Below are 12,576 nucleotides of genomic sequence, written 5' to 3' on the forward strand. Positions count from 1 at the left end.
CCAGACTCCCCTCTGTCCTCGCTCCACGCGGCAGAGTGAACACTACCAAAGATCCTGAACACTTATATATATATATATATATATATATATATATATATATATATATATACATACAAATTGTCAAACAATTACAATATATAAAGACACCGAAATGTCATATCTTCGGGTAACAAAATAAGGAAAAACTTCATAGTACAATAGATGGGAATATGCGTTTCCGTAATTTCGTTATCTAACGAATGTTCCGCTGGCAGGATTGAAGGAGACCAAGTGATTACTGGATTTTCATGACAGAATTTGCTACGGAAGTTCATTAGAGGAACATAATGAGAAAACTCATTTTACAAAGGTTTGAAGCTCCTCTTGATGTTTTCCCGTACTTGACATTTAAAAATTGGATTGTTTCGAAACTCAGCCTTATACAAACACAATTTATTTTTATATTTACTCAGACGTGTTTTGACACCATTGTGTCATCTTCTGTGGATCAATTATTTTATTTCTGTTGAATAAAATTCAAATTTATAATAATTTATCTATTGTAGGCCTCAGAAATCATGGTTAGATGAAGGCTAAGTCAAATTACTGATAAAGGAGATAATATTTTTAGGGCAAAAAGTAATGGATAATAGTGATAGCCAGACGAGTGTGATATGGAACAAGTGAAGAACTTTCCTGTTCCGAAATCCATGAAGGAATTTAAAGTGTATTTAGGGTTTGCTCTCTTCTACTGTCAGTTTATTCCAAACTTAAGTAAACTGCGAATCAGTCATATAACTCGCTGAAAACCAAAGTGCCATATAAATGGGGAGATCAGCAACAAGCAGCATTTGAGGAACTGAGAGAGAGAGAGATTAGTAAATCCTATCACACTGAACTACCTAGATTTCGAGTAACCTTTTATAGTAACTACTGACGCTAATGGAGAAACGTTGGGTGTTTTTCTGTCATCTCTATAGATATAATACGGCATTCTTTACGCCATAAAATGTTGAAGTTACCTTTGAATCCTACTAAAATTGACAGAGATATTGATATTGCAATAAACTGCGAGAGCTCATCACTATAGTGCTGGAGAAGTGGATACTGTTGTAAAGAAGGTAAAACGGTGACTGGTAAATATGTCAACAATAGAATCACCAGTTTCGTCAGTATGACTTATATGGACCATATTTTGGACAAGATAAATCTGCTATTTCGTAATAAAAATATTAATATAAGTTATCTCACTAGGGACTCTCTACAGATGTAATTGAAATGCATTGTAGACAACTGTCAGAATAAATTCTATCAGCCTGGTATTTACAACATTAAATGTAACTACTGTGATGAACAATATATAGGACACACAGCCTGCAATTTATTTATCAAATTCAAAGAATACACTACAGGCATAGCATGTAGCAAACATATATTTGGTCAGCATCTTCTAAACAGAGAACATTCAACAGGGACATTGAACGACAGTATAAAAATATTGCATAATGCACCGTTAAGTTTGTTTCAGGTCCATTAGAAGAAATAGAAAAATATAGCCGCCACAAGAGATGACCTCAAAATTTGCTAAATGAGCAGATTGACATAAATGAAAAATATTTCTATTAATTTTTTGCAAAATTTTTGCAGTTTTGACATACTACTCTTCTGTATTTGCATTTTGTGCTTTTTGTGGAGTGTAAATGCTAAAGCTACTAATGAGAGAAGTTCGTACTATGACAACCATGAAAGCATTTTTGCGTCCCCTCTGGTAACTGTTTGGGTCCTACATAAAAAATTTGCTGATTAACAGTCACGGATGGTTCGTGCCAGTCAACCATGACGACCTAAACGCAACCTAATACTTATTTGAACTAGGTGGCAGACGGCAACATTTCGTTAGAACCATTATTATATTTTATTGCAGAATACTCGTATTTTTAAATTGTTCATGTTAATTTTAATAAGGAGACAATCTACGTATGCAATTATATGGTTGTGACTAGACGCTGAATAACGATGAGTGTTACGGCGAAAAGATCGCTACATGGCACACCAGAGGGAGAAGGAACTACTTCAATGTAAGTAGAAGCGGATTTGCGTCTCCGTAGCGACCATTGAAGTCTGGTCAGCGTAATATTTGCTTGGCTAAATGAGACATCTGTGATAGACACTTCGACAATACGCATTTGTGGATTTTAAGTAATTTTGTTTTATCTTAGCATGTACTGTGTTCTGTTTTTCTACTTAAACACATGTTATTTGTGACTTTTAATAGCTTTTACTGTGGTTCACGTGGGGAACGGTGGGCGGAGCTTCCCTTTATAATTTCTTGCCTTTGATACTAAAAGCAGATCTGTGTATTGGCTCCTCACGACATCTGGTAACACGTCATTTTATTTTATAACTATGTTGCTTTCTTGTTAGCTATTAAGGTGAATAAGTTTTGTCATAGATGTCCCATTAGGTTACACATTTCAGAGCCTCTGGTATGTAAATAGTCACATAGACAGAAAATGGTTACTGGAATTTAAAAAAATAATAATTTATTGCGATCTGGACTTTCTTTGTTAAATCTAGGTGTCATCTTAGATCGGCTACAATAATTTAAACAGCACTGCACGACCTAATCAAAGAATGTTGGTTCAAGAGTAAATCTGCTCCACAAAATGGCCGGAAACGATTAGGAGTCAACTGCAGATACTCTACGCAATGCTGAAATATCATTTGTGTACTCAGCTGATGAATACAGTACCCCTGCATGGGGAAACAGTGCAAAACACTTAAGACAGTGTACATCTGAAAAAGGCCACGAAAACCACTAGTGGCACTGATTTACTCTCATTTGCTGGTTGCCTGTTTTATCAAATATTGCTCTTCCGGATCTGAGAAGGGAAGCTGCCTCGGGGCGAATCCTTAAGAACACTGAATTGCATAAGAACTCCATTCTAAGCAGCGCTATGCAAATACACCAGCTACACACTTGATATCACACAAAACATGTTGGATCGGCCTTCGGATTACAGATTCTTTTCGAAGCCACTTAGAAAGAACGCTGGAATGAATATCTACCCGAGAACAGCTACCTAACTGAAAACCCACCAACGAAGGATGCAGAGTTCAATCTTCCCGTCGAGAATCATCGAGACTCAACCGCACTAGAACGGGAGAATCTTGAAGGAGTGCGGCTATCGTGAAAGTGCTACGTGTGAATGTGGTACGAGGGAATAAACCATAAGACATGTTGAGACGAACTGTCCACTCCATGCTTTTGAAGGAGGTCTGAGAGATGTGCACAAAGTGAAACCGAATACTGACACCTGGTAGTCAAATTTTAAGTATTAATCTGTAAATTGACTTTGCATATATATGTGTATGTTCTGTAATGCCATATGATAATATTAGTAATTATGTATATGATGAACATAATAACTGTGCAGTAGAATATTAACATGTTCGACACATGTAAAGGAATAAAAACTCCTGACAAGGGACGACTTCAGTGCTTCCAGGAAACATACATTAAACTTAATGTGTTCTTTGCTGAAATAAAAATTCCGCATGAGACATGGCCAAAGGTAAGCTAGCTGCAGTTATAGAATACCCATACAGCTTCCCTCCTGTTCTCCCTGTTACTAAATTCCAACTATTTTATTACAGTTCATGATCATACAGGTAAGAAAATCTACTCCTCTATTTTTCATTTAGCTTAGAATTAGTTTAGTTTAGAATTTGAAATTCTCAACAAGCATATAACACAACTCATATGCCCCCTCACACCCCTCGCGCCCCTCGGCCCCCCTGGCCCCCCTCACCCCCTGGCGCCCCCTCGCCCCCCCTCGCCCCCCCCACGGCCCCCCTCGCCCCCCTCGGCCCCCCTCAGCCCCTCTCAGCCCCCCACACCTCCTGGCGCCCCCTCGCCTCCTCGGCAACTCAACCCCTCGCCCCCTCGCTGCCTGGCTTCCCCTCAGCGCCCCTTGGCCCCCTCGCGCCCCTTCGGCCCCCCTCAGCCCGCCTCGGCTCCCCCTCGGCTCCCCTCGGCCCCTCGCCCCCTCGAATCCTCGCCCCCTCGCCCCCTGCCCCCCCTCGGCCCCTTCGCGCCCCCTCGGCCTCTCGCCCCCTCGCCTCCTCGCCTCCTCGTCCCCTCGCCCCCTCGTCCCCCCCTCGGCCCCCTCGCGCCCCCCTCGGCCCCCCTCGGCCCGCCTCGGCTCCCCCTCGGCTCCCCTCGGCCCCTCGCCCCCTCGAATCCTCGCCCCCTCGCCCCCTGCCCCCCCTCGGCCCCTTCGCGCCCCCTCGGCCTCTCGCCCCCTCGCCTCCTCGCCTCCTCGTCCCCTCGCCCCCTCGTCCCCCCCTCGGCCCCCTCGCGCCCCCCTCGGCCCCCCTCGGCCCGCCTCGGCTCCCCCTCGGCTCCCCTCGGCCCCTCGCCCCCTCGAATCCTCGCCCCCTCGCCCCCTGCCCCCCCTCGGCCCCTTCGCGCCCCCTCGGCCTCTCGCCCCCTCGCCTCCTCGCCTCCTCGTCCCCTCGCCCCCTCGTCCCCCCCTCGGCCCCCTCGCGCCCCCCTCGGCCCCCCTCGGCCCTCCTCGGCCCCCCTCGGCCCCTCGACTCCTTGACTCCTTGCCCCCTCACCCCCTCGCCCCCTTGCCCACTGGCCTCCGGGCCAATAGAAGTCACTCAGTCAGATCTAACACACAGTAAAGAGGGAAAAGCAGTGTGAAGAACTGAAAGAAGACAGCAGGAAGATGCAGCTGGCTGACCGCTGGAGTAAAAGGGATGAGCCAGCCACTCTGCAATACACTAAAAGTTGCAGTCTACAATGAGAGTTCAGACACATCACAAAATTTTGAAACCTTGGCCACACTTGTCTCGTCATCAGCCAAAATAGAGGACATATCCTTACCTCAATTTTTTTCTGTCAGCTTATCTCAAAATAAAATGCACTCAGCTAAAAGGAAGAATACAGGGATATACACGCCACGAGAAACAAAGTGAAAAGGGTGCCCAGAGGGAAGTACAATACCCAACTCGGGGTGGGTTAGTACCACTACATCCCACTGGAATGACCAACATGAGGAACAACACAGCCGGATAGTTGGATTCACCAGTCACAGCTTATTGTCCCTCACTGCCAGCCACTACTCCTCCCACAACAACATGTATCTCCGACTCACCACCAAAACGACAGCCTAAAGGGGAATGGTACATCATGTCACGTTATGTTCCCTGCATGCGTCCTTGGCAGCTTAGTCTGCTCGTTCATTTCCCAAATACCCACATGTCCCAGTACCTAACAGAACGCTACCAGTTTTCCCCACTGTTGAAAGAGGTAAAGTTTGTCATGTATTAGTTACAGCATTTTCTATGCTGGGTACAGATGCTGCAGAGATTGGATGGCACGAAGGGAATCAGAACAGAAGAAAAACCGTTTGCTCTGAAAACGCCTCATCTGCTCCATTGCCTTTATAATCACATGGCTCTACCTTTTACTGGTAACATCGGCCACCATATAAAAACGGCGTATATTTCCTACACTCTTCTTCTAAGGCTATTTGCCGGTACCCAGCTGCGAGGTCAAGGCTAGTCATAAACTGTACATTGTGAAATCTTTACAGTATCTTCTCCACACTTTCTAGTCTATGTGTCTCACGTTGAACGACCTTGTTCAACGTGCGTGCGTCTAACACAATCCTGATACTACCATCTCTCATTCCTACTATTATTAAAGGATTGTTATAGGGGCTGGTACTCCTCTCTATAACATTCCATTCTAACATCCGATCTATCTCTTGTTGGATACCCAGTAACAAGCCCCGGTTTATTTGAAAACACGTTCTTGTGTCTCATTATTACGTCATATAGGTCTCGATTTTGTTCAGGCGGGGTGTTTGGCAATCTATCTACAAAGCTCTCTAATTCGTCTTCCAAACATTTGTCGATGTTCACATTGCGGATACCGTAGTATTCCATTTTTCTGCCTAAACCAGTCTCATTAGGACAAGTAACAAGATGAATAGGTTTGTATTCACTAGTCACGTCGTCACTCGTTTCATCAGAACTCACATTTACTTCGGTCTTGTCTTTGGAAATGCACTTCATTGTCTTATTATTACAGTTAATAAGTGCGCGATATTTTAACAACCAATCTAAACCCATAATTATATCGGCGCACAAAAAATATGAAATGATCGTATGGCATTGTTGACCGGGACGCGACGACAAATTCCTGTTCGAATGGTTCTCCTTGAATCTCAAAACATACAAATATTTGGTTTGTTATTGGTTTACTATTCCTTCCGGTAGCACCGATTATTTTGACTCCCATTACTGGCATTACTACTGCTTCTGGTTTATCTTTCAGTAATTCAAAAGTTTTTCCCGACATAGTACTTAGCTCTGCCCCTGTGTCAATTAAAATTTGCATTTGTAGGCCGTACATATTAACGGGCACTACAGTCTGTCTACACCTGTCATTATCAGTGGTTTGGTCTTCCCACAACAAATCCTCATCTATCTCCAGGTAGGCCCAGAAAAATCGGTCCGGTTCCGATGCCGACAGCTGTTTATCCGGAGGTTTTCTAATTCTTTGTGTTTGAACGCTTTTGATCTCTGTTTGTCTGTCTTGCGGTAGTTGAACTTGTGTTGGTCTCAACACCGTAACCTTACTATCAATTTCATCTATTAATGAACTTTGCTTAACCAATAGTTCGCTAATTGTAACGTCAGGTAGGTATTCTTCGGAAAGATGGCTGTCATCTTCCGAGATTTTTGGAGAGAAGTGCTCTGTTTTCACTCCTATCTCATCTCCCGAGCTCACGCAACCCTCAGCACTCTCGTCTGACTGTATAACGTCAGGTTTGACCTCGCAGATATTGTTATCTACGTGGGTTTCAGTTAGTTATACCTGGTCATTATTGCCAAATTCATCTAGCCCCTTCTCGCAACATTCGCCTCGGTTTTCAATAGGACTAGCGCCGCTGGGGTTGGCTATTTCAAAAACTTCATTTGGGCAGGCCTGCCGTTCAAGTACAGAGCATTCCGTTTCAAAAACGCTAATTTCTTGCTGGCTGAGAAGCGTCAATTTCTGTCCGCTCTCCCTATTAGCACACCTCCCATACAATCCTCTATAACTTTTCAGTTCGCCGTACATCCGACCGAACTGACCTAACCACACCTTCTCGCGTTCCGCATTTCCCTGCTCGATAACGGAAACTTTATTCGAGATCGGCTCTATTAGTTCCGCTGGCGACTCATACTCAACTGAAACTTGCGTAACCGTTGTTGCTTTAACAGCGGCCGCTTCGTTCTCCCCTACCGATACATTAATATCATTATTACTTTTACGAGCAGCGTCGACTGCCGTTTCCAGCTCAGTTATCATTACTCTAGGTGCGTCGCTCTCTTTACTGTCTCGCACATTCTGCCATCGCTGAGTCATCCTTTCGGATTTATCATAGCGGTATTGTCTAGGTTTTCGTTTGGGCCGCCAAAGTCTCCCCACGCCTGGTGGGCCCCTAACTGGCCCGGCTAGTTGTTTCCCTAATTAATTCCGACAGACCTGTTGCTACCAGACTGCCGTGATGTATCATTCCGTTCCTGTCTACTATCATTCCTCCAATGACCACGTACTATATTTACTTGATACTGGTCTCTACCATTTCTACAGTTGTGGTTATTGTTACTATGACCATTATTGTTATAGTGCTGTGGATTGTTATTACCATGGCGGTTGCTAAAAAATGTTCAAATGTGTGTGAAATCTTATGGGACTTAACTGCTAAGGTTATCAGTCCGTAAGCTTACACACTACTTAACCTAAATTATCCTAAGGACATACACACACACTGATGCCCGAGGGAGGACTCGAACCTCCGCCGGGATCAGCCGCACAGTCCATAGCTGCAGCGCCCAAGACCGCTCGTCTAAGCCCGCGCGGCATGGCGGTTGCTACCATTATCGCCATAGTTATTGTTATTGTCGTAGTTGTGACTATGATGGTAATTGCTACCACTCCCACAGCTTTTAACATTTTCGCGGTTGTTCCACCAATTGTCTTCGTCGTCTACTTTCCCTAAAAACGCTGCAATCGTTCCCGAACTACTGACTATGTATCTCTTGGAGTCACCTGGAAGCTTCTGCCACAGCTCCCAGACAGTCTCCTATCCTGTTTTCCGATCACGAAAATATTCCAATTTGCGGATCCAGTTTTCACAAAATTCTTCCATGGAGCCGCGCGTGTTTACATCGTAGGGCCTCGACACTACGAAATCGCGCCATACACACTCTTGTTTCTGCTCTGACCAATACTCTTTCAAGATTGCATTTTTGAACTCTTGAAACGTCATGTTTGTTATATCGAGGTTTAAGCTCCATCGGTTAGCCTCGCCAGCTAACACGTCGATTACTGCAGCTACTTTTCTCTTGTCTGTCCATGATTCCGGCAATACCCTTTTACAATTTTTAATGAAGTCGGTAACATACAGTCCAACCTGCTTTTTGAGGGGATCGAAACGCTCCCCCTTCGCTAACAATTGAGAGCTATGTGCTTGGTATGACACATAGTGCTGATTTCCTCCTAATCGTTTCTCTGTCTCATTTATCATTCTAACAACTTGGCAAGTGGTAACTGATAACTTTTCCACCTCCTTCTTCTTTTCATTACACACAACCGATTGTCTATTTACTTTAGCACCTACGTCGGATACTAAAGTCTGTAAACTCGTTATTTTCCCTACATCCTCTTCTAGAGTTACTTTCACTTTTTTAGCTACCTTACTCTCTGTTGTGGGACCAACAGTCTCTACCAGTTTCTGTTCGATCCTCCCTACTTCAGTTTCGAAACTACTATTTATGCCTCCTACCTTTGTTTGAGCTTCCTCCGTGTCACGCTTCAGATTATCGATTTCGGTACTCTATGCTGCTACTTCTGCTCCACTTTTATCTACCTTTCTGTTAACAATTCCAATATCACCGTTAACAGTTTTAATTGCTTCATTCTGGTCATCCATTTTTGCTGATTGGGCATCCATTATACTGCTTAACAAACTGAACAAATCTTTTATATTTCCGGAAGTCACAGGTTGCAACACCGGTTCTGTCTTAATAAGTTCCTCGTATCCGTCATCAATAGGTTCTGTTTTACTTTTTATTCCGTATTCCGTTTCATTTGCAAGTGCCTGGAATTGCTTTTCTGCCATTGTTTGATTTTCAGCAGCAGCGTCTGTGATGGTAGCTGCCGAACTCTGAACAATGAGTCCCGCTTCCTGGGTCGTGCATTGTTCGACAGATTGTTCCGCATTTGGTACAATCAAATTACTCGTTTCGCCTAATTTATTTATGTTGCCCAGCTTGCTGATTACTGTGAAACTTAAATGTGCGGCTTATTTCTGCCACTTACTGTTATTGTATGTGAGCGACATTGATGTAGCAACAAGTTGTTATTCGCTACAAAATTGCACAACGCAAATTCTTGCCCAGAACAATAACAAACTGGTATTGTCCTGTCACCTGCATCACCACGTGTAACCTCCCTCTTACTAATCGGCCTATCCTGCTTACTATATAAAATACAACTGTGGATCGCGTGTATGCCTAACGGATTTTTTATAATTGGATAAGGCTATCTTTCCCGAAGAAGTGATACCGATAAGTAGGAGGAAAGTGTACATCGACCCTTCTCATTGAAAGTCTACTAAAAATAGAAAATAAGTAAACCGAATAGGGCTATAATTTGGAAAATGAAAGTTATTTTGTGCATTCACTCACGAAAAATACTGGACAGAAAACGGGTACTATTGATCATGAATCCGAAAGTTACACTAATGAATGAAAATGAAATATTTAACGGGCGCCAGCCCACTAAGGAAATTTACATCCAAAATCCTGTACAAGATGATGGGAAAGAAAAACATGCATTATTAAACACTGACGTGGCAACTGAAGGTTGTCACGGTTTTTTGACACTAATTTTAAGTGAGTATGTAATGATGAAGAAAACTGAGAAGTCACTCTTACGTTATGCTCAGCATTAAATTTTGAAAAAGGCCATAGAGTAATGATTTGATGTAATTAAAATGTATGTTAGTATCGAACTTCGTTACATGAACAATGACTTTCAGTGACCTCAGCATAACGTCATCAAAGAAATTTAGAAAAAAAGCAAGCACTTTATACTTTGCTGTTACTTATTTTGCAAATTGGATTTCATATTATTTTCTGAACAACTGAGCCTTTTTTACTGACTTGAACAGAATTAAACATTAGAATACCTACCAAACCAAACAGCCATGTGCTCCAAGCTATATGTAAAATAAATAAAACTTCCGCACTCTTAAATTGTGCATTTCTTTAGATTTGGATCTTTTCCAGTGATTGATTCTCAAACTTGAAAAATGAAATAGCTATACTTAAGTCATATACTGAAACCTCTGTTGCACAACAGTTAATTGAAAGTAGACTGAGGCTAAAATTCTTAAAAGTGAAATTATTCATTATTGAACTGGCTGTAACTATTCAATTTGTTTCTTATGACGCTCAGTTAGCATGTAAGGAAAAAAAAAGGAACAAGGATCCTGCTTGGTAACAATGTCTGGGGGCAATAAGGACACAATCGCCATGAGTTTAACTGATTATTATTTAAATAAATTTTATCAATCATATCACATTCAGTTATGCTGTCAATGAACAGTCTTACTTCAGTGTTGCGCATACGACGAAACTCGGAGCCAACGACGAAACTGTGTTGCTGCAACTGCTGACGTTGTTGAAGACGGTAGCACCCTGTGGAGCCACCGCTAATTACAGAACGGGCAATCGTAATTAATACAGTATCTCCCGTCCGTCCACTCTTCGTACTCCTGCTACTAGACATATGGCCGGCGCGCGTACATGATGCCGCCAAAAATGGTACTCTCTACTGTGAGAGCGTTAACACCACGCTTCCGCACACTACAAGCGCTGGAACCCATTTCCTCTCTCTACGCGCGCTCCGAGCAACAACTCCCTACCCAAAGATTTTACAACGCACAATACAACGCACAAGCACTGCTATTATCGTAGCTAGTCAATGCAAATAACAATTCCTTTGGCTTTTTCCCAGAGATTATATGTTTCACAATAAGACACAGATAAATAAAATGAAACGTCAACAGATTTCTACCTAAATTTACACATACAGTGAAGCAATGTCCTTATTTATTAAAAGAAAGCATTTAAATCACAAATATTTACATACAATTCAGAAAAATATTATATATCGGTAGCAGGCGCCACGCAACCTGCATTTTCGGTGTTGCAAGGTATGTTACACACAACAGCGAATTCAAAAAGCCGGCCAGGGTGGCCGAGCGGTTCTAGGCGCTACAGTCTGGAACCGCGCGACCACTACGGTCGCAGGTTCGAATCCTGCCTCGGGCATGGATGTGTGTGATGTCCTTAGGTTAGTTAGGTTTAAGTAGTTCTAAGTTCTAGGGGACTGATGGCCTCAGAAGTTAAGTCCCATAGTGCTCAGAGTCATTTGAACCATTTGAATTCGAAAAATATACAGTGCACACTAACTCCGTGTGGCTGATTTGTGAAGCTCTGGCAACATCGGAATAGAGAATATTGTTAAACATTCAATATTTGACCTCACACGTTCAGTACGTATTGACAATACTGAGACTATTTTGAGGTCCATCGATACTGCACATCAGTACTTCTTGGATTGACAGTGCGTCAATATGCGCCCTCAGATGGTCAATATATAGACAGTTTGACAATATTATTGAACGTGTGAGAGCCCATTTACGCCGACTACAATGGATAAGAAGGCTCGGAACGCCGACAGCCAGTCCCACATGAGTCGCCGGGCTTTGCCGACCTGCTGTTGTCGCTGCAGTCTTGTCGCTATGCCACCACACAAACGAGATGGTGATGGCCGTATCACTCACAGACGGATTGTTTGCAGCGCCAACAGTCACTTCAGATAACCTGTTGACTATTTACTGAATGTTATCCAGACCATGTGAGATCATATTTCATGCTGAAAGAACAATATGCCTCTCTAGTGTCACACTAATGAACTTATAAACTGTTGCTGTGTGAAAGCAGATGGCCGGCCGGAGTGGCCGAGCGGTTAAAGGCGCTACAGTCTGGAGCCGCACGACCGCTACGGTCGCAGGTTCGAATCCTGCCTCGGGCATGGATGTGTGTGATGTCCTTAGGTTAGTTAGGTTTAAGTAGTTCTAAGTTCTAGGGGACTTATGACCACAGCAGTTGAGTCCCATAGTGCTCAGAGCCATTTGAGCCATTTGAAAGCAGATGTCTGGCCACTTTCCTTGCAAGAAAAATGGTCGCATTCCGTAACGTTAACTGCAGGACAGCAACTATTCAATAATAAAAGATATTATTTGTCTCATTCAAGGCCTGTAACTGCTAATTCCAATGCACCTAACTGTGATCTGATCGTGGAGTTGAACTTACATAACCGGATTAAGGTGATGAACGGTGTAAGCAGTTGAGTTACGATTAGTATAGGGGTGTGCACAACGAATTAAGGAAAAACACAACACTTTGGACTTCACGTGTCGCATCCAGGTTGCCTTATGTCAAATTAGGATCTGCCAG

The 12,576-nt window shown here is 43.2% G+C and overlaps 1 protein-coding gene across 1 annotated transcript in view; it reads right to left on the reverse strand.

Moving 5' to 3' along the window:
* Nucleotides 1-3,909: 3,909 nt before the first annotated feature.
* LOC126470668 (S-antigen protein-like) overlaps nucleotides 3,910-12,576 on the reverse strand; it is a 34,801-nt gene continuing 26,134 nt past the window's right edge. The window contains exon 2 of the mRNA XM_050098662.1: nucleotides 3,910-4,626. Coding sequence (XP_049954619.1) covers nucleotides 3,910-4,626 — 717 coding nt within the window. The remainder of the gene's footprint in view (nucleotides 4,627-12,576) is intronic.

This window comes from Schistocerca serialis, chromosome 3, assembly GCF_023864345.2.
Source record: "Schistocerca serialis cubense isolate TAMUIC-IGC-003099 chromosome 3, iqSchSeri2.2, whole genome shotgun sequence".
Lineage (NCBI taxonomy): Eukaryota > Metazoa > Arthropoda > Insecta > Orthoptera > Acrididae > Schistocerca > Schistocerca serialis.